Source organism: Sylvia atricapilla, chromosome 2 (genome assembly GCF_009819655.1).
Source record: "Sylvia atricapilla isolate bSylAtr1 chromosome 2, bSylAtr1.pri, whole genome shotgun sequence".
Classification (NCBI taxonomy): Eukaryota; Metazoa; Chordata; class Aves; order Passeriformes; family Sylviidae; genus Sylvia; species Sylvia atricapilla.
The window spans coordinates 89,726,878-89,750,688 of NC_089141.1; the positions used below are offsets into that span (position 1 = coordinate 89,726,878).

General features: G+C 39.5%; 1 protein-coding gene across 4 annotated transcripts in view; it reads right to left on the minus strand.

Annotated features, from left to right (window-relative positions):
- MCF2L (MCF.2 cell line derived transforming sequence like) overlaps window positions 1-23,811 on the minus strand; it is a 95,713-nt gene that overhangs the window by 47,227 nt on the left and 24,675 nt on the right. For all 4 annotated transcript variants that reach the window (XM_066313808.1, XM_066313806.1, XM_066313804.1 and 1 more), the window contains exons 2-3: window positions 18,337-18,420; window positions 9,954-10,068 (exon numbers count right to left, since the gene is read on the minus strand). In XM_066313808.1, the coding sequence (XP_066169905.1) occupies window positions 9,954-10,068; window positions 18,337-18,420 (199 nt within the window). The remainder of the gene's footprint in view (window positions 1-9,953; window positions 10,069-18,336; window positions 18,421-23,811) is intronic.

Below are 23,811 nucleotides of genomic sequence, written 5' to 3' on the forward strand. Positions count from 1 at the left end.
ATAGGAACACAATGATTAACAACTTCATACAATAATGCTATCATTTCAGACAGAAGTAATATAGTTTTGGCTTTAGTTTTTGTAACCTCTATCTCTTCAGCTGAAAACACTGAAGAAGTCAGCTAGTGCAGAAGTGCTGGAAGGACATGCCCATCTCTTCTATTTCATTGAAAAATCATCCAAAGCAGACAGACCTAAGGAGCAGGATCACCTGAAACTTCCTGAGGTGCTGAATTTAAAGCTGGTGCCTGCTGCTGTGGAAATTGCTGCACTGCACCTCTCCATATCCTCATCTCTGGAGTCAGGGAAAAAGCTTTCCATCTACTCCTTACTGTGTTTAACCAGTGAGCAACCTGTACTGTGCTTCAACACAAAAGAAGGCTCTTGATGTAGAAAATTTTGTTCTATTTGATTACTGAGCTCTGTCATACTCAGTTCAATGAACTGTAACCGTGGAAGGCAAAACCTACCCAGCTGAAACAAAGGTTGGCCACTGTTCATAAAGAAATACAGGAAAGAGAAGGAATTTCAGCAGAAAACATCTAAAGTAAGACAGCCAGAAGTGCTGTTATACAAGTGCAGCCTCTAGTGGTCTGTCCAAAATCGCTGAATGCCAAGTAAAAATATCTTTTAAGCTCTTGGCACTAACAGCTGCATTTCACCCAACACAGATGATGCAGCGACACTCCAGAGCAGCAGCACAACCTGCAAGCAAGGGGGCACCATTTCTTATTGATGCTTATGCTTCAAATCTGATTTTGAAAATAAAAACTCCCTCCACCCCCCAGAAACCAACATGCATACTATTCTACACTCAGATTTATTCTATACTGAAAATACGTGCATAGATAAATTTTTAAATGCACATTAAAAAACCCAAAGCATTTTCACTGTCTCGTTATTTTGGTTTTGATAGTTACTGCCTTCCCTTCACAGAAGCAGATGATGCTGCACAGGAAATTAAGAAAATCTGAGCTTCTGTGTAGGAGCTGAACCTGTTAAAGCTTCATCATTAGACAAGGTTAAGGTAAAAATTTGATGCATTTCCCTGCTTCAACTATGCACGGTTTTTTTTTCTCCACATTCCAGCTAACTCTCCCTAAATCTTATCCAGGGTACCAGTGATGAAAACCTTCTCTCTTTCCTTTCCTATTATGCTTACTTTTGGTCTCAGCTGTTATTAGTTCATGCCCCAGGCATGTCTAAAACCACACTGTATTGCAATTTTCTCAGGACTGGGGAAGGGAACCATCAGATAACCAAATTTACATTTTAGGATCTCTCAGCAAGCAGACGAAGATGAATTTGGATGGATTTTGGGTTGTGAGGTGGCATAAATAAAAACCATCATAGGCAAGTGATTAAAATTTGCTCATGAAGCTGAAGAGATGAGCAGAATCATACAGCCTGGCAGAGTGACACCATGAAAAGAAATGCCTTTTACCACTTTATAAGCATAGGCAAGAATAATTACACACAATGTTGTGTCAGTGACAGGAGATCTTAAAAGCCAGATAAACAGGGGAAAAAATAATGAGAGCAACTTCAAACAGCTTTCTCTGAGGGGTTATTAACAATTCAAAACTTTGGAAGTTTCATCCAAAATTTACAGTGATTGTAGGCCAGACAGTCACAAGAGGTTATGTGTAGCCTTATGCCTGATCTGAAAATTCCTCAGTCACCACAGGACTGTGACAACAACCGCTCACTGCACAGCCAGCAGACCAAGGACCCACAAGGAAGAGGGGCCACTATCAGAAACATCCTGGCAAGAGGGCAAATGCCAACTCACTGACAAACAGGAGAGCTGCCCTCCAGCCTTGGTCCCAGAGGCAACCAGAAGCCTTTATCCTGCACAGAACTAGGTCTCTTAAAATTGTGAGATACAAATCCCAACACATTTACGTGAGGGAATTCTGTCTCAAGCACTGCTTGTGTTCCTCAGCCAAACGGACAGCACTGGCACACATCTTAATGGTTTTAAAATATTTATGCCAATTCATATAACATCCAAGTCATACTTCTTTTATCTCCTCACTCAGATTCAGAGACACGGGCATCAGTATCTTCCTTGATTGGCCCCTATATCTGCTCTTTATCTCCTGTGTTCCTTTAGGTCCTAAAATCAGCCTCTCTTCCACTTTCAGCAATTCCTCCTGAATCACAACTGATTGGAAGGCAGTAATGCTGGCTATATTCTATCATAAATGCTGACCTTCTTTCTGCTCCAAAAAGCTTATGCTGTAGTGGGGGAAGCCAAGGGAATGTAGCCAGGGTTAAAAATAACAACTAAAGTGTCCAGGCATCATCATCTGCCTGGGCCTGGACATCTGCTTGTACCACGTGCACTTACTGCCTTTCCATGGTATCCATCAGCCTTTTTTATGGTAACTTCATAGATTTATAGAATTACTTAGGTTGAAAGAGACCTTAAAGATCATCTAGCTTTGACTGCCCAGAACTTCACAAGCTTTATCCCACCAAAGAACTAAAACCAGAACAACCTTAATGCATTTTTGCAGGTAAAAGAAAAATTAACAAGCCATTGCTTAATAGATCCTCTTTTAGTGTGTGAAATTAAGTAAAATAAGAGTTTTTAAGGATGAGTTATAATTTTCTAAATGGAAAACACAGTGTGATTTCTTGAGGTCATGCAGAGCTGCGTTTAGAAGGACTGTTTGAAGAAAGGCAACAACTTTGAGGACTCATTTAGACTTAACTACAGATGGCTGAAGTAGGTCACATTATCCTGGAGGGACAATTAAGGATAAATAGGTCAATAAAGGCAAAAGGGCTCCATGTCGGTTTAAGCTTAAGAAAATTGAGCAACAGAAAGCCTGTGCGACCCTCATTTTAGAACTATTAAGTCCAACTCCATAAAAACATTTTTACACCTTCTCAGAACTGCAATATTGGAATTATACCTATTTCCAGGACACTGCAACAGCCACTAATGCTACTGCACAAAGTATTGGAACAACCTTACAGGGAACGCTGTACAATTTATTTTAGAACTGTGCCTTTACACTTAAATAGGGTGTAAAATTCTCTGACTTTAGTACTGGACTAATAACGACCCCTGTGTGATGGTCCATAATTTTAACAATTAACTTCCACAATTTTACAGTGCTTAATTTACTTTGTCTTATTAGCAGACTAAATTTACCCCCGGATGGTGCGTGTCATACATACTACCCAAATCCTCTAAGCCCTAAAGGTGTAAATGGGATTTAAAGACTGGAAAAGCTTTACCTGCACAGGGCTGGGCTTTAAAACAAGTTTAAGGCACTTAAAAGGTGGATGTTGAAGCAATTGTAAATATTTCTAGACCCAATAAAATTTCAGACTTGAAGTAACAATTTGGGCTTTGACCTTAATCTTCTGAGGGTATGTATCTCACACAAAAGATTTCTACTATATTTTAAGATACAATGTTCTTACTTTAAACCTAAGACCTTACATTCCCTGTCTGCTTACAGCAACATATGGTATTTACAACTGTTTGGCAGCTGTGCTCTGAGAAAGGAAGGGTACACGCAGCATGACAGATTTTGCTGGAAGTCCTGGGATATTCTCACTGACAAATTTGAGGGGCTGCCAAGGTAACAGCAGGGTACAGGTTCCATATCTTCAGCCTGGATTGTAATCCAACAAAGAGGAGAGCAGGGAAATTAAGCACAGCTGACAGAAATAAACTCTGAAGCTGCAAAGCTGTTGCTCAGCACGTCAGTATGAACTGTCAGGGCATCTGGTTTTTGGCACTTCTTTCCCATTGTGTGGTAATGTTCATCCCTGGCACTCCACAAAACAAAAAGGCTTAACTCTTAGCTAGTGGTGTGCTGCCCACTCAGTTTGCAGATAAATGAGCAAACACGGGCAGTTAGCCCCCAACACCAGCTCTTTGCAAGGTCTGCTGGACCCTGATGGACTTACAGGCTCAAAACACAGCATTACCCAACACTGCTGCCTCTGCTGTCGGAGCACAGCGGTGGATCTGTGCCAAGGGGACTGGCCAGGTCCAAGCAGTGTGAGCCCTGGGCTCTCCTGTGTCCCTGGCACGAAGATTTGCTAGCTCCAGCAACACCCATGCCATGCTGCTGCCTGTCCTTCTGGTCCCTACCTAAATCCACCTCACCATGCTTTGCTGTGTCCACACAGATCTGAACCCACTGTAAGGCTCAGCACACACATTTCCCTTTCAGTTTTCCAGTGTTATCCCAAACAATGGGAAGCTGGTATAGTAAACAAAGAGGTAAGCTTTGTTAGGTTAGCAAACCTAACTACTGAGCTTTTGAAGTGCTGGACATCAATACTTTTGGAGGTCATCTCATCCTGTTCCATCACTTGGACAGGATGGCTCCCTAGTTTCCTACACCAGAGAGTACCAAAAACAACAGGATTTTTTAGAAGGCTACATGGTGTTCTAGCATTTGTAAACCTTCAGGAATCTCAAAGTAGGGGACGCTCTTCCAGCCAGGAAAGTGACGGACACCTTTCAAAACAGGAAACTGCTGAACATGCCAAGTTAACCTGAGTTATGCTCAAGATCATGCAGTAGGAAGGAACGGCATTACAAAGAGAAGCTGCACAAGGCTCTGGCAGAATACAAGCAAAAATGGCCTGTGTATCATGCTTAACCACCAATATGGGACTCAAAAAGACCATCAAACACTGTTCTGAATTTTCTTATCTACACTACTTATTTCTCCTGAAAGAGATTTTGTGTTCAAGACTCAGCTTTACACTTCTAAAATATTAGCCTTCCAATCTCTTGTGACCACAAGAATTTTAGCTTGCTTTCTTTGTTCAAAGATGAGCCCATATAATCAGGCAAGGAAAGCATTAAAGCTATACTCTTTTGTTCCCATAAACAGCAAATTGTTTTCTAATTGCAGTAGAAATTGCTAATTAACCAGAAGCAAAACCATATGTTGAAAAATACTATGTAGTTAAGTTTTTTTTTAACCACTACAATTACCTATTAATTTCTTTCAGAGAAAGCCCTCATGCTACTGCCCATATTTGGTAAATTCATATTCCAATAATGTGTACACACTTAAGCTAATAAAATACATTTCAAGAAACAGCTGTGATGAAGAGAAATTAAATATGAATAACATCTGCCTTCAAGGTACATTGCAAATTTTTGAAGTCTATTTACCATGATCAATAGAAAAATTAAAAAACCCAAACCTTTTAAATCAGAGAACATTGAATGCTCTGAAACGCAATATTCTTCCTTCAGCCTCAGTATATGTGTGATGTAAAAGGCACATTGCACAGCTGCCTCTCCCACTATGCAGTAACAATGATGTGTCTGGAGGTTGTCAGGCTTTTACTCAGCTAAGGGAGAAGGCAATCTTGATCTGAGGGGCCTTTTTTTTCCTACCAAGCTCAGCAGTCATCCCCAAAGGACTCACAGAGTGAAGTAGCAGGAGACATTCTCTGCTGAAAGAGAATCAGACCAACTACATGGACATTATAAAATCTCAAAATATCCCAAAATGATGCAAGACATGGCTGACTGTCCTCTACTCAAACACGGTTGAATATGAAGTTATCGCCTCTTACAGATACTTTATCTAGAGATATTACTGCATTCTACAACTCCACTGATAAGAACTATTAATTCATGTGGATCAACATTTACATGTTAACTATTTGTATCAATTCAGCATTTCAGCTAAACTACTGTTCCTAGAAAGTACTGCCTTATGTACTGCCATGGATTCTCCTACTTGGGTAACCTATGCATCTTTCTAAGACAATTCTCACCTTTTTAATAAAACTTTATCTTATATTTCAATAATAATAATAATAAATATTATTTGCTGAAAGGAAAAACCTGCTTCAGAAGCATTACAGAATTTCCTTTACAGAACATTACCTTTACAACACATATTTCATTACCAAAACAGAAATTACAAAAGCGTTAGCTGCAGTCTTCTGCTGTCTATTGTACTCGTCCTTAATCCCTTGTTTTTCCTGACAAAGCAGCGATCTTTCAGCACACATGGTATATGATTGTTGTCACATATTATGGCAACAATCTGTACTGAACATTTTGAGATTACTACAAACCATATGTTAGACATTGTATTTTATCCAGCCACCTACTGAACACGAAGTTACCTTGCAACATTAACAACACCCACCTGAAGAATATGGTTCAGCTCTCTGCTTAATGTCATACAGTTGCACCAAGGTTAACCGAGTATCTTTAAACTGAGATGAGGTATTCCCTTTCCACTGTGCCCTTTCTCAACGTCCTCATGTATCAGGCATTTACACATCTAAGCACATGCTAATAGCTCTTCTATTTACACTGTTTCACTCCATGATCATCTAAGTTGGTAGCATGCAACTTTTAATAGTTCTATTCCTAAACGTAAGGTACTCCACGAGATATTTTTTGTTTCATGATTAAAGTTTACTGTGAAAAGGACAAGAGAAAGTTCACACAGAAAAAGACCTGTATTTAGATAATACAGAAGAAGGACACAGTAAGAGGTGTGACAAGGTCATGCTTATCTGTAAAATCAGAAAGAATAAAAAGGTAGGTTGAGAGGTTTCAGTTTTTTCCTCTTTCAACCAAGTCCTAAGCTAGCCTTCTTTCACCTGAGATGAAGTGAGGTAAGAGATCTTGAAAACCTGAACCCACTGCTAAGATTTATTATACCAGGAAATATTCTATTGGGTGAACTTTACTGCAGAGCACAGAAAGATCTTTTCTTATGAGACTCTTAGTAGCTCCTTACTGTCATCTCCATGAAATATAATTTCCCTTAACATGTGACTCCAGGCAGTTGGACAATGAGGTTTGAGTTACTGCTGCCAACCCATTGCTGTGATCTTGTACAGGGCCAAGTAGAACAAGCAGTTTTCTGAGGAACTGGGGTGGTTCCAGATGTGTTTGTGCTCTGCAGTCTGTGCTCCTGGAAAAGTCCATTTCCCCTTAGTTTGTCAGAACAGCCAAAAGACAGAGTTACATATCTGATAAACTAAATGACAATAACCTGGGAGAGCAGTCCATGCTTAAGAGCTGTGGGCTGCATTTCCACCCTTCCTGTAAACCTCTGCTCCTTACACCGCTTTAACCAACTGACAAACTAAAAACTAACTGACTCCACTTCCTTTAAAAGCCACTTCCAAAGCACCTAAAACAGTATCTGAATACTAACATAGCAGGAAAAATCCCACCTTATACCACCTTTAAGAGTACTAGAAATATCCCAACTCAAGAAGAACAGCAGCCCTGCCCCTCTTAGGGTTATACATGTGTCAATATGTGTTACATATCAATAGCAAAAACATCTTTCACAAGGATGCTGGCATCTGGCTAGTGTCATTTCTGTATCTTTTTATTCCTATAAACCTGCACAAGGCCTCCAAACACAATTTTACACAGTAAGCTTCTGACACTGCTAATGAAGGTATCAGTCAGGAATGTCATAACCCCTTTGAGATTCTATCAATTCTCAGACACAAAAAGGTGACACATTTATTAGTATCTTAACAACAGTATTATTTTTACAAGATTTGAAACTGAGCTGTCATCACTTTAAACCTAGAGAACTGTTATATTCACAATAGTATCTTATTCTTAACATCTAGACAGCTGGGCTACCTCCTTTGTTTACAGAGAACAGTCCTGTCTTTCTAAATAGTTACGAATTAAAGAAGCAAGGAAATCCTAGAAGAACAGCCAGACTTACGGAATGACAGCTTCTGGCTCAATACCCAGAGTAATTGTTTTCAGGTAGGAGCAACTGACAGAAAAACCTCCAGAAAGTCTGCTCCTATAAAAGTGGTGTGCTGGGATGCACTCAGTGCTCTCTCACTGCACCAGATGCTGTTTGTTCTGATCAGAATTTCTCACATGAACCCCACTCTGTGCAGAAGTTCAATGGGCCACCATGAAGTGCACCACCAAGGACTTCCAAAAGAAGCAGATGTGAATTTAGAATGTAATTATTTGCAGAAACAGTACCCAAGATACGATCAAGGGATGCTTAGCACCATGCAGTTTAACCACCACGAGGATAAACAAAATGCATAATCTGGCTTTGAGCTTCAGAGTTTCATTCCCTGACAAACTAGGGATTAAGAAGTACAACCAGGAGGGGCTGGTTACATCAAGTACAACTTGATATGAGTGCACTCCATCTTGTATCCCAGACCCTTGCCAAGGACATCAGACAGCAGGGATACGTACAGTTCCCTGAGGAAGTCTGTCTCTGGCTAAAACATCAACCAATAAGCACTTCTCTTTGAACCAAATAATCCAAGCACTTTCTTACCCACCCAGCAGCCCACCTGCACAAATGTAACGCCTCAAAGTGAATAGAAGAGTGCTGGGGGCGAAGGAGTTGAAAATCTTGCTCAGGATGAGGCAGAAGACATACATAGCTTTGTCTCATTGGTACATCCACTATTGTCATCACAGAAATAGGCTGGTCAAGCACAATTACTGTTGTTTAATTCATGCTGGCTATTTCCTATCACCTCCTTCTTTTATGTGTCCAAAAGTGTGTTTTAAGAGGACTCACTCCATAATTTTCTCACAGATCAAAGTGAGGTTACGTCTAGTCTCAAAACCTTTCAAGGATTATAGAGAGCAATCTTACTATGACACTGGTCAGTGTCCTCATCACTCTCAAAGCAGCTCATCTTATCCCAAACACTAGAGTTGAGTCAAGATTTCTCAAGAGATGCTTGATTGTGTCCTCAGCCACTGTTTGTCATTTTACTTCTTAAATTCTCTCTCTGAACACATAGGCCTGGGAAACACTGTCAGAGAAGACTGAAGTGAATAACTGTAGTGTTTCAGCCTCACCTGAATAAGCAGTTTTGGCTGCTACTAATTTGCCCAGTCCATTCAGCACAGGTCTACATTTTCCTTGTTTATTCCTGTACCGCTAAAGCAGTGGAAGTTTTTTCGAGTGGTCCTTGACGTCCATTTGTTTTATCCGTCAGCTCCAGGTGTGCTTCTTCTGACGCCATCCCTTACACGTTTGGACAATGTATCTACATTCTTCCTTTGTAGCCTGTCCCTGCTTTCACTTCCCTTACCCTGCCTTTGTATCTCAGCTCAGTCACAAGTTCACTTTCAGACAGTGGGGTCAGTCTCCATTCACGTTCCAGGATGTTCCCTTCTTGTACTTGGAGAATGCTGTCCTTCAAAACTTGGCAGCCTTCCACAGCAGATTTACTCTTCAGAGCTGCCTTCCTTTGTCTCCCACCTACCAGCTCTTTGAATAAGCCTAAAATTTGCACTCTTGAAGTCCAAGGTATGTACTTTATTCTGCTACTTGCCTTTCTCACCTGCATCAGGATTTTGACCCCACTATTTCATTCCTTAAGAGACTGTCAACAAAAATCACAATGTTTATTGAGCAGCCCATTGGTAACACTACTGTGCCCTTTTAGAGAGTCAGAATTATTCCTTGGGCCTGCTTCACACCCTCAGGCAAAGCTCTGAAGGTCTGCAGACACTGCACATTCACCTAAGCCAGGGAATCAGGGAAACAGCCCAAGTGCTCAGGACAAACCTCTGTGTAGTAGATACAGAGTGTTCCCTAACTGAGTAATATCCTGAGCAGCACCCAGGAATTAGCATGTTCTTCCAAAATTATACGTGTGCTTAATTAAAAGACTTATAATATTGCATTCTAAGACAAGTGAAGACACAAGAGGATGATGTCCACCATGGAACCTATATCCATACATACCAGGAAATAATTTTCTGATGAAATACAAATAGCAGTACATAATTTTATCTAACAGCCTTAGACAGCTGTCACTAACCAACATTTACTTACCCTGCACCATAAGCTCAATTTTCCTTTTCTTTAATTAAACACCAAGCCTGACTTTATCATCATGTGTAAGGGATCAAATGTGAAAAGTCTCTCAGCAGATAAAAGGTTATTTTCTTCTAGACAGGTGCTCACCTTGGAATGCTTGTCAGGTAGGTCAGGACATTTTGAAACTCTTTTTCAGGAATCTCACTGAAAGCTGGATAGTCTGGAAAGGTGATAACAGGGCAGCCATCTCCCCCTCTTCCACCTACAAAAGAGGCAGCAAATGTGTTTACATGCAAGTCTCTTTACCTAGACTGAAATTTCCCCGTAATAAAACAACTGCATTTTTTTCTCTCTTATTCTTCTCTTTCTCTCTCTCCCCCCCCCTTTTTTTTTTTTTTTTTTTTTTTTTTTTTTTTTTTTTTTCCCCCCCCGGGGATCACGTGTGGATAGTTTATTCTCAACAGTCTCTGTTCTTCTGTTCTTCGGTGCTTAGGAAGTTTTATAGAAAGGAATTTGTTACACGAATTTTTTTCTGGACAAACGCCTTGGCTCCTGTGAGCAGTTCTGACACCAGATGGCAGTGCATCTTTCTTTTGATAAACGTCAACCACATGTAAGTAGAAGCAATTGGGAGAAAGAAATCAACTAATTTAGAAACGAAGAAGTTAATTCAGAATTAAGTAGGCGAATCTCCATCTCGAACTGAACTCAACCCTCTAACCAGTTGGAACTCATCCATGCAACACCCCCTGCCCTGCTCAGTTGGCTGCTTTGCTTCCAGGTTGGTGAAACAGAAGGGGCTGAACATTAACAGAAATGGGCGTAGGTGTTTCAAATGAGATTTCCCATTCCCAGATTATGTGCAGAAGGTAAAGCAGAGCTGAACACCTACACTGCAGTAGAGATGCCGATGAGCCAGATACCATGGCATTTGCACCACTGGGTACAGCTCACAGACACAATGCCTGTTCACACACTTCACATGCATTCGTACATGCAAAACGTAATGATTTTTTTTTAAAGGATTACTAGTGTTTCATGTCTTTAGCAAATACATATTCATAAAGAAAGGTAGGACAAGGGGTTTGCTGAGCCCTAGCAACTGCATAAAGTTAGCTGTTCTGGGGTGGCAGGAACACACTGATGGGAAGTAATCTTCATAGTTCAACAGGAGAAGAAAAACAACAAAAAATAACTGTTATAAAATAACAAGGATATTTTTCCAGCCTTGAAATCCAGTAACTGTGCAGAAATCAGCTTTAAACTGCATTAACAACAAAAAATTATGACAGCAACAGTGATTTGTGAAGATTACTACTCACTTCCAGACCCTTTGAGTGTGACCTCACAGGAAAAAGAAAGAGAAATATTTGACCTCAGATTCATTTGATAAAAAAATCACAACTTCTCTCCAAACCACATGTAATTAGAAGAGCTCAAATAGTATCTTTATGGTAATTTGTGGAGAATCTGATTTCCATTTACCAGTTTACAGACGGCATGGTGCTGTCACTGTGAAGCTCTTGGAATCAAAATACAGGAAAAAATAATGTGCTCTGAATGTATTTAAATAACAATAAAATGCAACTATTATGCAAATATCACAAGACTTCAAACACAACCTTTGTGACACATCTAAACATGGCAACACTGAGTCAAGGGGGCTAATTTTAGCTATGCAAATATTCACAACACAAATATCAAGTTAAGACCTATTTTGATTCTATTGGTTTCTGTTCTACCCAAGTTCTCACAACTGAAGCATTTTCCTCTCTTGTTAAAAGCATGGTAATGATTATTTCTGTTGCTTATGAGGTGTTATGCATGCTCTAGAGCAACTATTTTTAGGCACAAGCATACATTATTTGTGGTATCTTCACTGGTTACTTGTTTTGTTCTACTTAATTTCTATAAATAGGACATATGAAACAAAAGAAGAACAACAATAGCCTTGCAGGACATATCCTAAAAGCAGAAGTCTGGACTAGGATTTTCAGGAAGTTCCCAGACCACCACTGATTGTCAAGGGCAAATAGAGCCATCCTGCCTGGTGACTGCACATTAATTTTCAGTTTCTAGCACAGTCATCTGTGGTTATCTTGGGTGGGATGACTCTGCCCTGACCTGAGCTCTTAGGAGGTTGTTCTTCACTGATTATCATTTTCTTCGGTGTTTCCCTGTGGGGCCACTTGAGCACACCTATACCTTCAAATGCTCCTCAGCTGCTTTTCCTCATCAGAACCCTGCTGCTCAAAAGAGTTTGGGGCAGAGTGACCTGAAATGCTACACATAAGAAGTTCCGTAAATTTCAGCGTCAGCAATACCGACTTACAGAAGCTACTCTCTGTGTTGCAACTTTATGGGTTGGACTCGATGATCTTGAAGGTCTCTTCCAACCTAGTGATTCTGTGATTAAATACATGGCCATCAAGGGAGTAATTTTTAAAATGAGTTACTGCAATTTGAATCGCCATACAAAAATTAGAAATATAACAGCAACATTTTAATAGATTCAGGTTGGTTTGTACAGTGACTACATCTAACTACCTCAGTCCTAAGCACTGGAAAATCACCTCTTTTGCATTCCGCTCTAGCTCAGAGTCCTGAAACTCCAGCTACAGCTGTTGAAGAGCCTTAGCTGATCTTCTGGACAAGTTCTGTCCACAGAGGCACACACAAGCCTGCTCTCCTATTTCTAGTCTTACACTGGGACGTGCTACACTACTGAAATTTAATAGTTTTATGTGTTTTTAAGACAATCAAGTACCTGAGAGCATTAAGAACATTTTCTTAATCTAATCTTAGCCATTTTTTTAAACATAAATTTCTGAAAGTATAACAAATACCCTTATTTTTGTTTAAAAATTTATGAGCACTGTTCTTCTGACTATGAAAAGGTCAAATTGAATGGATCTGGGGAAAGATGCCTTCACCCATGGCAGGGTAGGGATAGCCTAGATGATCTTTAAAGGTTCCTGCCAACCCAATCCCTTCTGTGATTCTATGAATATGCTCAAATACATTCAGCATCATTTCTCTATGAAATATTAAACAAATGCCACTTGAGTGTCAGCTTTAGTTTTTTGTTTATTGCAAAGAGCAGAAGAGAACGCATCAGTCCTTAAGTGGGTGCAATCAGTCTGCAGACATACTACCTGAAACAATTCCCAAGAATTCCTTGATGCTTGTCTTCTAACATGCAGCTGTGAGAAACACTCTGCAACTGAGAGGATTATTACTTTCCAGGCTATAAATAGAAGCACCATAGAAGTAAATAGGACAAAAGCTTATTTCAGCAATTAAAATAAAAACACCACATCACTTTAAATTAAGCAGATCTGCTTCCCCCCTAGTTCTGTGAGCATTCATTAATGGAAAACTGTTTGTTATTAACTGACATACATGAATTTGGAAGACTATTTACATGAAAGTTTTTAAAATAGATTTAGTGTCAAAGAAAACAAATTGCCTCATAAAATGGAAATTTTCAGTGGATAAACCTTGACAATTCTAGCAAAGCCCTGTTAGGTGGAGCTCTTCTAAACAGATCTATGAGCTTTGAGTTTTTACAACAGTGACAGCCCTGTATTTTGGAGAAACACACATTTTAAAAACAGTGAATTGTACTGTCTTCCCACTGTGCTTAGAAAATAACACTTCATGCTCCTAACTTTTGAACACAATTAACACCAGCAATATCACCAACTGCTAAAATGTGTAACCAGAGCATCATGGTCTTGTGGATGAAAACAGTAGAAAAAATAACCATGGGAAACTAACTGTGCTATTGTGAGATGGGACTGATGAAGTTTCCATTAAGTTCCAGTGGTGTAGCATTTATTCTACTATATTCTGCATCTAACTTTTCCCATCACAGTTGCTATGTCTTCTGTATTTGTTTCATTTTTTATTAAGCAGGTTGGGTGATAGAAAAGAGCTACCCCAAAGAAATTGCACTGCACTTTCAGAATTTCTAATCAAGAAGCATGTTAGTAACTTAGTTTCTAAAAACAATCTCAAATGAGACATTATTAGCATTCTTTTCAATTTAGAAAAGCATTGACAGGGAAAATTATGAAACTTGTGTGTTGTACATCTGCTAAAATCCACACACAGAAGTGCACAGGCACACACAAACACAGGGAAAAGGGTAATTCCCCACAACGCTGTAAAGGACATGCTAGTTGTCTGGGGTTTTGTATGGACAGCAGAGTCTGACAGCAGCAAAGACATTCCTTAGACTTACTTCCAGGAAGGATGAGTAAGAGATTATTTTTTATGTTTCCTGAACTAGTCTGCTCCTGTTTGCATAAAAAAAAAAAAAAAAAAAAAAAAGTATTCTCAAAAGTACTCTGACCACCCCCACAAAAAGGAAGTAAGAAGTTAGATATAATTAGATGACAGAGCAAAGTGTCTTCTGGCCTGATTCTATAATGCAAAGGAAATAGAATGAAATAGTATTTGGACTGTAAGAAAAAATATTATCTCTATGTTGATCAACGTGCACACAAGATTCAAAGCATCATCCTTGTTCAATGGCTCAGATCTACAACTTTAGTTCAAAAGATGCTGCTTAAAAATTGCAGTCCTGTCAAAAGTGAAGTACTCATGTGGCTGAGAGAAGGGCTTACTTCATTTTTTTTTTACTATTGTAGTGGTTCAGCTATTATGTTTGTGCATTTCTGATAAGGAAATTCTTCTCCTTTCTGCTTGCATAATATACTTAACTGGAGAATTCAGTATTTGAAATTACATGTAGACTTCAATGAGGGAGTGGGTAAAAGCTTCACTGCATATCCTTTGCAAAGAAAAATAGATTCAAGAGGAATTTATTAAAATGTTCTTCCTCTGAAATGAGAAGCTTTGCTTGCATAACTTCTCAAGCTCTGCTTTGCCCAGGCTGATCACCAGCAAATATACTGGCTTAAAAATCGGATTGCAATACATAAATTTGCATCTGAACGTATTTGAAATCTCTTAGCTAAGGATTCACTTTTTCCCTTTATCTTTTACTTTACTACGTTTTTGCTCCGAATTTTTAAAAATCTCTGCAGAGGTTTAGCACAGGAAATAAAAAACAGTAGTTAAGCTTACACCTGTGCAAGGCAAAGACTGATAAGCCATACCTCTTCCACTGTCCACATACAACGTATATACAGAGTATATTACACCAGCAACAAAAATCAGGCTGATATTTTTAGCTAATTGTTGCAATGTATATCTGGTACAGGATCTACTCAGAAATACTCAAATGTAATTTTACAGACTCAGCAGCCAAAGCTGCTTCAATGGGAACAGTTTGATCAGTGAGGAGCAGTCAGGTCATTTCCACAGAGGAAAGCAAGAGCACACCCTTAAAATAAACTTAGACCAAGTGAGATGCTTACTGTTTACAATGATAAAGATATAAGCATGTATGTGTGTATTTATAAATCAAAGGTATAAGCATTTTGAAAGCCAGTACCAATGTTAAATTTTCCAAGGGCAGGAAAACCAACTAAGAATCAATGGAAAAAAATGCAAATAGCATGAACTCATATTTGTATTTCCTTTAATGGAAACACTTTGAAGTTGTTCAATGCATAAATAGGCATTCAAAGGAAAGGGAGTTAAATAACTGGTTCAGAACTCATGGTGGCCAAGAGTCTCATCTGCACATCACATAGCTTGAAGTATTTAAGATGCATATGAACACACACAGGTGTCTGTATGCTCTTCTCTGTCTCCATTTATTTTAACACACCACACTGTGATGGCAGACAGACACAAGGCTGGATGGGTGTGAAAGTCACACAGCAATCATGGAAAGATAAGATGCTTATGAAAGAAAATATAAAACATGACTGAAAGACTGTGAGGAATAGATAAGGAATACATTTTCCAGAGACTTTAAAATGGACCTTACACCGTCCTTCATGGGATAAAAACCAAAAACAAGCAAATAAAATGACCCTTTTAAATGTGGAAGAAAAAATGGTTGCACTAATAGTAACTAAAGAAAGCAAAGGTAAAAGAGGTGAAACACTGAACCATGTAGACACAACACTTAGTATAGCCTAGCAACAACAAAAGTAACTCTTTTAGCCCAGATAAGGACCTTGTTCCACATAAAGAAAAAAAAAAACTCCAAGGCAAAAAGTAAACAGCTGTCCCTGCGGTAAAATATTAACTTCAGGGTTTATAAACTTTCTGTATGAATGACTAATTACAAGCCTCCTCCAGAGCTTGCCTCACCATTGGATTTAAGCTGAACACCACTGCTGGCAAGAGCCAGTCTGCAGGAGTAGTGAGCACCTTGATTTCATTGCACTTGGATATATTTACTGACAAATTGAAGCGTTAGTGCAAGTTTTCCCTTAATTTTGTTTCATTTCAAGTCTAATTTGGATGTTCCTGCAGCGTTTCCATTACAATCCAGCACAATGAGGGACACAAGTAGAAGTGACCTTGATCTAGACCAAAACACAGAAAGCAGGTCAGTAAGGGCTACACCTTTAGGCACAGAAGCAGACTGGGTTTCATTCCCTATTCAAGCCAAGTGTCCCATGAGACCTAGATACATCCTATTAGAGAAACTAAAGCAATTCTCAAATACATGTTGACTTGCTGTTAAAAAGCCCACATCTAAAATCAGAAACGCATCTAAGACATTCAGCAATACCTGCAAATATGCTATTTTAACAAAGGCATTAGTAATCAATGGATTTTCGTTTCAATGAGTTTTATGCCATGTACTTAGATCCTATTTCCTAGGCAACTTAGTAATAAGCAAAAAGGTCCCTTTCACGCACACTGGGAATGTCTTAAGTGGCCTTAGAGCAAAGTCCCTCTTAGCTCAACTGTAACAACAAATAAACTGTACATAAATCAGATATCAAAACATTGGCTCTGTTCCTTCATTCACAGAACCTGTAAAACCACTATTTGGTACAGCACACAGAATTACCCATCAACATCCTGCAGGAGAACATGAGGATAAAAAACCTGAATTCCAAAGTGAAATGAAAATGCCTAACACTCAAGTTTCCCAAGAATAATAAAATGCAACAGTCTAGTCACAGTAATTCGGCTGATTATTTCTTGAGGCAAATAAAATTCTAATTGACATGAGTGTGAATAGACAGCAGAAAATAGAAAGAGGAATGGCTGCTCTTACTGAGCTCCACTGCCAGGTGGATTTAGTGAGTGCTGAAGACACTTGTGGATTTGTGAACTCAGCAACTCCTCTATCACAGTCACCAGTTTCCCCTCTCACTTCAGAGGGGCAAAATATAAACCCTATTAATAGTTTCATAGATAGGCTGATTCTTGCATAACACTCTTATGAGATATTTTTTGCCCATGGATAAGAATGAGTATGGAAAGTCAAAAAAATAAATTTCCAGAGAGGAATTGTAGCTTAAACACTATAATCTCAAATGAAATATGAACAGCCAACTTCATTAAAAAAGATCTTGCTTTCGAAGTGTTACCACCACCCCACAGAAAACACAGTTGCTACTGCAGACCCACAGTTTAGTTTGTGTAGCAGAAATCAATCATAATTAATAGTTAATTTAGTACAACAAGATTCAGTGAGCTCTTGCAAAGTAAAGCATGACATTGTTTCATTCCCCTATGTCTCTGGATGGGATTCAGAGAAAGAGGGAATAGAGTCCAGCTGCAGCTCAGAGAGATAAATCTCCTTTATGCTGAAAGATTCAAGGCAGCTCTGCAAAGCCACTGACGCTCTCCTTCGTCGTGTACTGGAGGTAAGGCAGGACAGGGCCATAACTCCATCAAGTTCACTGCTGCCCACCTGCAAGAGCTTTTACAAACAAGGAGAACAAACTCAGCACCTTATCAGACACCTTCTTCCACTGAGCCTGATCCTTGAGCAAAGGCACCATCTCCCTTTGCCCGTCACCAGCCAGCCGTGGGCTCAGGGTGGCAATGGACCAGGTGCAGCAGCCAACACGGGCATGGCACAAACACATCACACACCTGGCACAGGTGACCTGGGGACAGCAACTCTGTGTGTGTGAAACTGGCTGTGCTGCTTTTGGAGACAGCCCTGTACTCAAAAGCTGGTTCCTCTGCAGAAGGCTGTCAGAGATACCAAGCCAAAACTCCTGTCCAGAGCTCGATGCTGCAGTTGTCTGAGCCCAGCACTGATGCTGTGGGGAAACAGGGTACCATGGTGCCTCCTCCACCACTTCGGTCAGGACCAAGGTGTAACCTTGGGCTTCAGTATCAAACATGACAGCAGAGCCCTGGCAGCTGGGGCTGTGACCTGAGGACTGCAAGATATAGCAACCACCAGAGCATACATGCTGTAATCTCCAGTTAACTGGAAAATTACCTGTAATTTTAAAATTTCTATTATACTTTAAAAAATCTTTTAATAAATCCTTAAATAACAAGTCTTGGCAGCCTGAATTTCGAGTTATTCATTGGTTTCTCATGTAAGAGGCCTCAGAGACTGTGAAAGGACAGTAGGTTGAACTGTGCATCTAAGCAGCTTGTATAGGAGAGAACACCATAGTCTTACCTGACAGATAAGCAAATTGTTTCTTTAATTGGTCCTGAATATCTGCAGCATAGAGGGGAATGATATCCTGATGCATGATTTCATCTGTGAAGAGAGAAAAAAACTGCACTGTAAAGTCATTTTATGAAAAATTTCACTGCACACATTAAAAAAAAAATCCCTGAAACACAAAACCTCAGAAAACTGTCTAACTTTTGAAAAATACCTGAAAATCCTTGGAGTCTTTCAAGCGTTTGCCAGGGGCAAACTTTTCTCTGAATAGCACTCTAATAAAAGAAATTTACATTTACTGACATTTAGAAGCAGTACAGAACTATCACTGAACAAAACACTGTAGAACTAATATTCCTCAGGAATGATGTCAAATAGTGGGATTTTTACATACTAAATTCAATTTTTATTGAAGTCTTCTCAAACAAAACACTTATGATTCTTAAGTTCTTATGATTCTACAAAGAAACTTATGATTCTGTAGCCTGCCATGGAGATTCAAATATCTCAAGAAAAGAGCATTAAATAAGATGGGTAAAACTGGCTTGAAAGTACGTCCTCCTCTTGAAAACACACACAGACACACACACACTCACTTTACCTCCACACTGAAAAGCAATGCTTAAGCTTTTATCTCAGCCCTTCCACTTCAGCCTAATGACAACCACACTGCTTTCCCAACCCTTGGCTTTCTGTGCCAGTGTTTCAGCAGAGGCGTTTCCCACAGCATGTTTCCAGAGGTCAAGCAGAAACGTGAGTTTCCCTGATCGTGACAACGACTGCATGACAGAGTTGCTTCATTCATAAGCTATGATCTCATTTTTTACAAGGAAACAGGAACTTTTACACTTTTGCAATTCCTAAAAAATAATTATTCCACATATTAGCCTCATTGAAAAGTACGGAAGAGATAACATAGCTTTTTCTTTATTTGGTTATGAACATTTCTTGTAAGCTGACATTGTACTGACACTGAAGTTTTAGGTTTTAATGTACATTGAAATGCCATTAAGATACGTTTTGACACTCAGAGCTGTGAATGTGCACAAGAAAAGCAAGTAAAAACCTAAAACTGATGGAAGGAAAAGTGTCATTGAAATACAAGCTGAAGTAGAGCTCTGGTCCTTAAGGATTTGCTGTCACTGAGGTCTTTCAAATGCTAGATCGTGAGCAGACAGACACTTCTATGAGCAATTGTCACATATGTAAAATTCTGAGAACTGCAATTATTTGAGAATAGCAAAAAAGCCACTTTCAGTTACTTCTTCCAGATAAGCAAGAACTTATACTGTAAAACAGAACTTCTCTGTTCTCTGTCGTCCCGTTGGGCAGAGGAAGACCCATGACCACTTTCAGGGTCACACACTGATCAGAGCTATTTTCCTGCATCCGGCGAACTGCTGCCTGATCAGAAGACCTCTGCATACCATGCTGTCAAATCCATAAGTGGCTACTTTTAACTGTCAAGTCATATTTCACCCAGACCTTCAGTAATGTCACCACTTCAATGTTTTCAACAGAACACTGAGCACAGATGTTTCAAAACTCCAATCTCAGATGGCCAAGGAATTTCCAGAAGAGGAATATCCCACTTCTCCAAAGAAAAAAGGACTTTAGAGTTTATTTTTGCTGCCTGTGCCTTATGATACAAGAAGCCCTCCTGCAGCAGTGTTTAAAAAAACTACACAGCCCTGATTCTGCAAACCAAATACCTGCAGGTGGTTCCACTAACCTGAATATAAACTCTTACAGGATTAATGCAAATTTTTGGTGGGAGATGGAAGAAGGGAAAATAACATCATCAGTCTATAAAACATCATCTTTCCTAAAGTCACAGACAGACATAATTTTCATTACTGCATTGCACTGCACCCTGAGCATGTAGTAAAATAGTTGAATTTTGCATATGTAAGTAAATACATGACACTACACTGATGGAGGTAGGAGATTCCCAAGGAAGAGAAACTCTTCTTGTATCATTACATAAGGATCACTATTTCCCCATGCTGCCCTGTGATCAATCCCACAGCAATTTGGATATGTGCCATGTGAATACCCAAGTCTAGATTTGACTGCTCCAGTGTTCCCTCTGATAGGAGCAGCAGCTTTTTTCACCTGCACAGGTCAGCCACACAACACCAGTCAAATACTGCTTCACTGAAAAGACAGTCTCTTCCTCCCCCCAGTTTTAAACTCAGTCTTAACTCAAATGTAAGAGATCATCTGTTTGCAATCGGAGGAGACACAGAATGTGTCCACAGACATGACACTGCTCATCCTGCTGTATTTCCCTCCACCAAAGCCATCTCCTCTTCCTCCTGCTGATTCAGTTTCAAGACATAATTCTAAAAGCCAAGTATGCACTGAGATCAGAGCTGATTTTCAGTAATTTGAAACAACTGAGATAAAAAATAGCAGCATAAAAAAGTGCAAGGAAATGCAACTCTTGGAACTGCCAAACAGGTCTCATCCAGCAGCTCAACAGGATACACTTGAACCCAGTGTTACCACCCAGGGATTCAGCCAGAAATCCCTCTTCAATATGTTTTCCTTCACACTGCAATTTTAAAGACTCATTGCTCTGCACCATTTTCTTGACATTCAGCACCCCTTTGGAAAAGAGAGTTCATCACAGTTTGTCCAGGGTTCAATCTGATTTCACTTCAAGGTTGTCCATCATTACTTCAATATGCTATTTCTTTGAAAGGATAAGACAACAAAAGGCACACATGCCAAATAGAGTGTGAGAGCACACACTCCTTACTCTCATGGCCTTTGGGGAAAATATTTTCTTGGAAATATTCTTTAAATAGAGAACTTGCCACCTGCTACTTTCTTTAGGAACCATTTCCATTTTGGTAAAGCTAATTAAGTGCACAATGAAATACAGAATTACTGAAAATCTGCTCACTGTTCTGTAAGGAATTTTTATAGGATCAAATTCCACTTGTACTTGAATAGATGAAGAGTCACACAGACCATTATTTTCCCTGTTCTACCTTTTCTGCTTTACACAGTATTTTCAATGTCGAGACCTAAGAGTCTGTCTGTTTTACCATACCCCAAATTCATTGCTGAAAAAATTTGCTCATATCAAAACATGCTTGAATATCCTGTCTTTCTTGTGGAGCTCACTTAAGAAGCTTAAAAGAAAGCTCCTGGGAATTACAGTACACCTGGTATTGTAGGTGATAATAAACAGTAAAATAAAGTTCTCTAAAGTTAGTACTGCTTTTTTATTACTATTTTTTAAACCGCAACACATAAAATAGCTGGAACCCTTTTTTCTAAGCTGACAACTGGAGGATCTTTTAAAAAGTCCCCACATTATCTACTATTTAAATTGAGTGTAAGAGAGGGCAGAAGTGTTCATCTTACTAACATAAAGGAATCACTTAAATATATGGTTCTTATTACAGAAAAAGCCTTTCTCACTAAAAATATGAGAATGTAACAATCTTGCAGATATATCATCTTCTAGTTCAATTACATCTTGCTTTGATAGTCCTGTCTCGATGATAGAGGATTATGGCTTAGAGGGACCTGACCCCATCCTATCAGAAGCACCTGACTGCATTTCAGATGAAGCAGCATGATAGATTCAAGCACGAGGGCACAAAGATAACTTGCGCTTGAATTACCTGGTGCCAGCAAGCCCTGAAGAACTTGGGATCTGAGAAAACAATCCATATCTTGTTCTTGACTACAGTCAAGAACTTCCCTTATTGATTAAAAGCTCCTCTTTCTTTTCTGATCAAACTAAAACTTATTTGTAGTTTGTCTGACATGCTGAAGCAAACCCATTTTCACAGAAGACAACATTTGAGTGGACTCTGAACTGGCTGCACCCATATTACACACAAGGAAGTCTCCCAATATGACTTGTGAGCCTCCTGTAAGCAGTTTAATAAAATTCCCAGCAAGCCAGCTGAAATTACACCACTCTTTGAGTAGTTCTGCAGGAAATTCTATGGCCATGACTTTATACTGACTTGAAAGCCAATCTATTTGTACACATCCGGACACGGTTACGCCTTTCAGCACAGATCCCAGTAGCACATCAGAAATCAAATGACAAATAATTTTTCTTCCTCTTCTTTCTTGCTGAGTCTGCAAAACTTTCATGAAAACTTGTCTACAGCTTCTCTACGAATGCCATGCCTTAAACTGAAGAAATATTGTGTTTTTCTTAACCGGTTTTGCTTTGCTTCTCCTCTGGAACAGCTTATCCACCCAAAGAGTTAGATGCCTTTTATGAAGGGGGTCTTAATTTGAAAAATCTCTTCATTAAACCACCCGTCCCATCTGGTAATTATATATGCAAGATAATGACTTTCAGAGCAGTCCCTTCATCTCTCTCAGCCCCAAGGCAAATCTTTCATTTCCTCATTCTTCCCTCTTCATCTTCACCCCACCATCACCGCTACTAACAGTCAGCTTCTTTGTGACGCCCCCCAAGCAGGGAAAAACCAGAGCAGCAGAGCTGGTGCACAAAAGCCACCTAAAACTAATGAGCTGCCAGAGATGCCAAGTGAGCTTTCCAGCCCTGAAACTGAATTTTAAAAATCACTGCTGATTAGTGACAATGCCTGCAAGCTCAGTGCACGGTGTGCTTGGGCACAACAGCTGCAGACGAGGCTCCTCAGGTCCTCGTGCTATTTGTTGCCACACCAGGCTGAAGACAGGAATTTGTACAAGTGTTTGTCAACTAAGATTTCAAATCTCACCAGTTCAAAATAGCTTTAGGAAGAGTTCATTCCAATTTCATTTGACCGTCATTAAAATGACAGACCAAGAAAACTGAGTGAATAAATTCAGACATTTTCACGCAAAATACAGTTGCCTGTTGAAATGCAGTAGGGAAGGAAATCATCACCCAGGCAAAACAGTGCTTTTGCAACTTGTTTGCTTCTGGTGAGCTAAAATACCCTAAGTAAGCATAAAATATAGGTTCTTTGCCTCTATCAGCATCCCTGTTGCTGGCACAGAGATATAAAACAACTTGGTGCTCTGAACAGCTTCATATAGCATTGAGTGCTCAACAAACATTTTTAATTACGTAGTTACATAAGAATTTTACTTGTAAGAGCTTTATGGACTAGAGCTAAGCTCTAGCTCCCATTTCCTCTCCTACTTAGAAAAGACTATTTCCTCTCAAAAGCTCTGGTACATAAAGCAGATCTTTGAGATACCTTTTCTTTTAAGAGAATCAGCTTTATACAAGTTCCACTTCCCCAGCATTACTAACATCAGTAAATTTTCTAAGACTGTCTGGCCGATTGTCACACACAATATGCAGACAACAGCACTACTACATACTCAGTGCTCCAACTGGCTAGGATGGAATCCCATGCATCTTCAGTGTTAAGTAAGGATCTAATTGAGACAAGACTTGGAAGTGGTAGTGCCAAAGAAAAATCTAAAATCTTAGGAACAATATTCCTGTATTATAAGCTCAGGCACAGCGGACACAGGTACTTATTG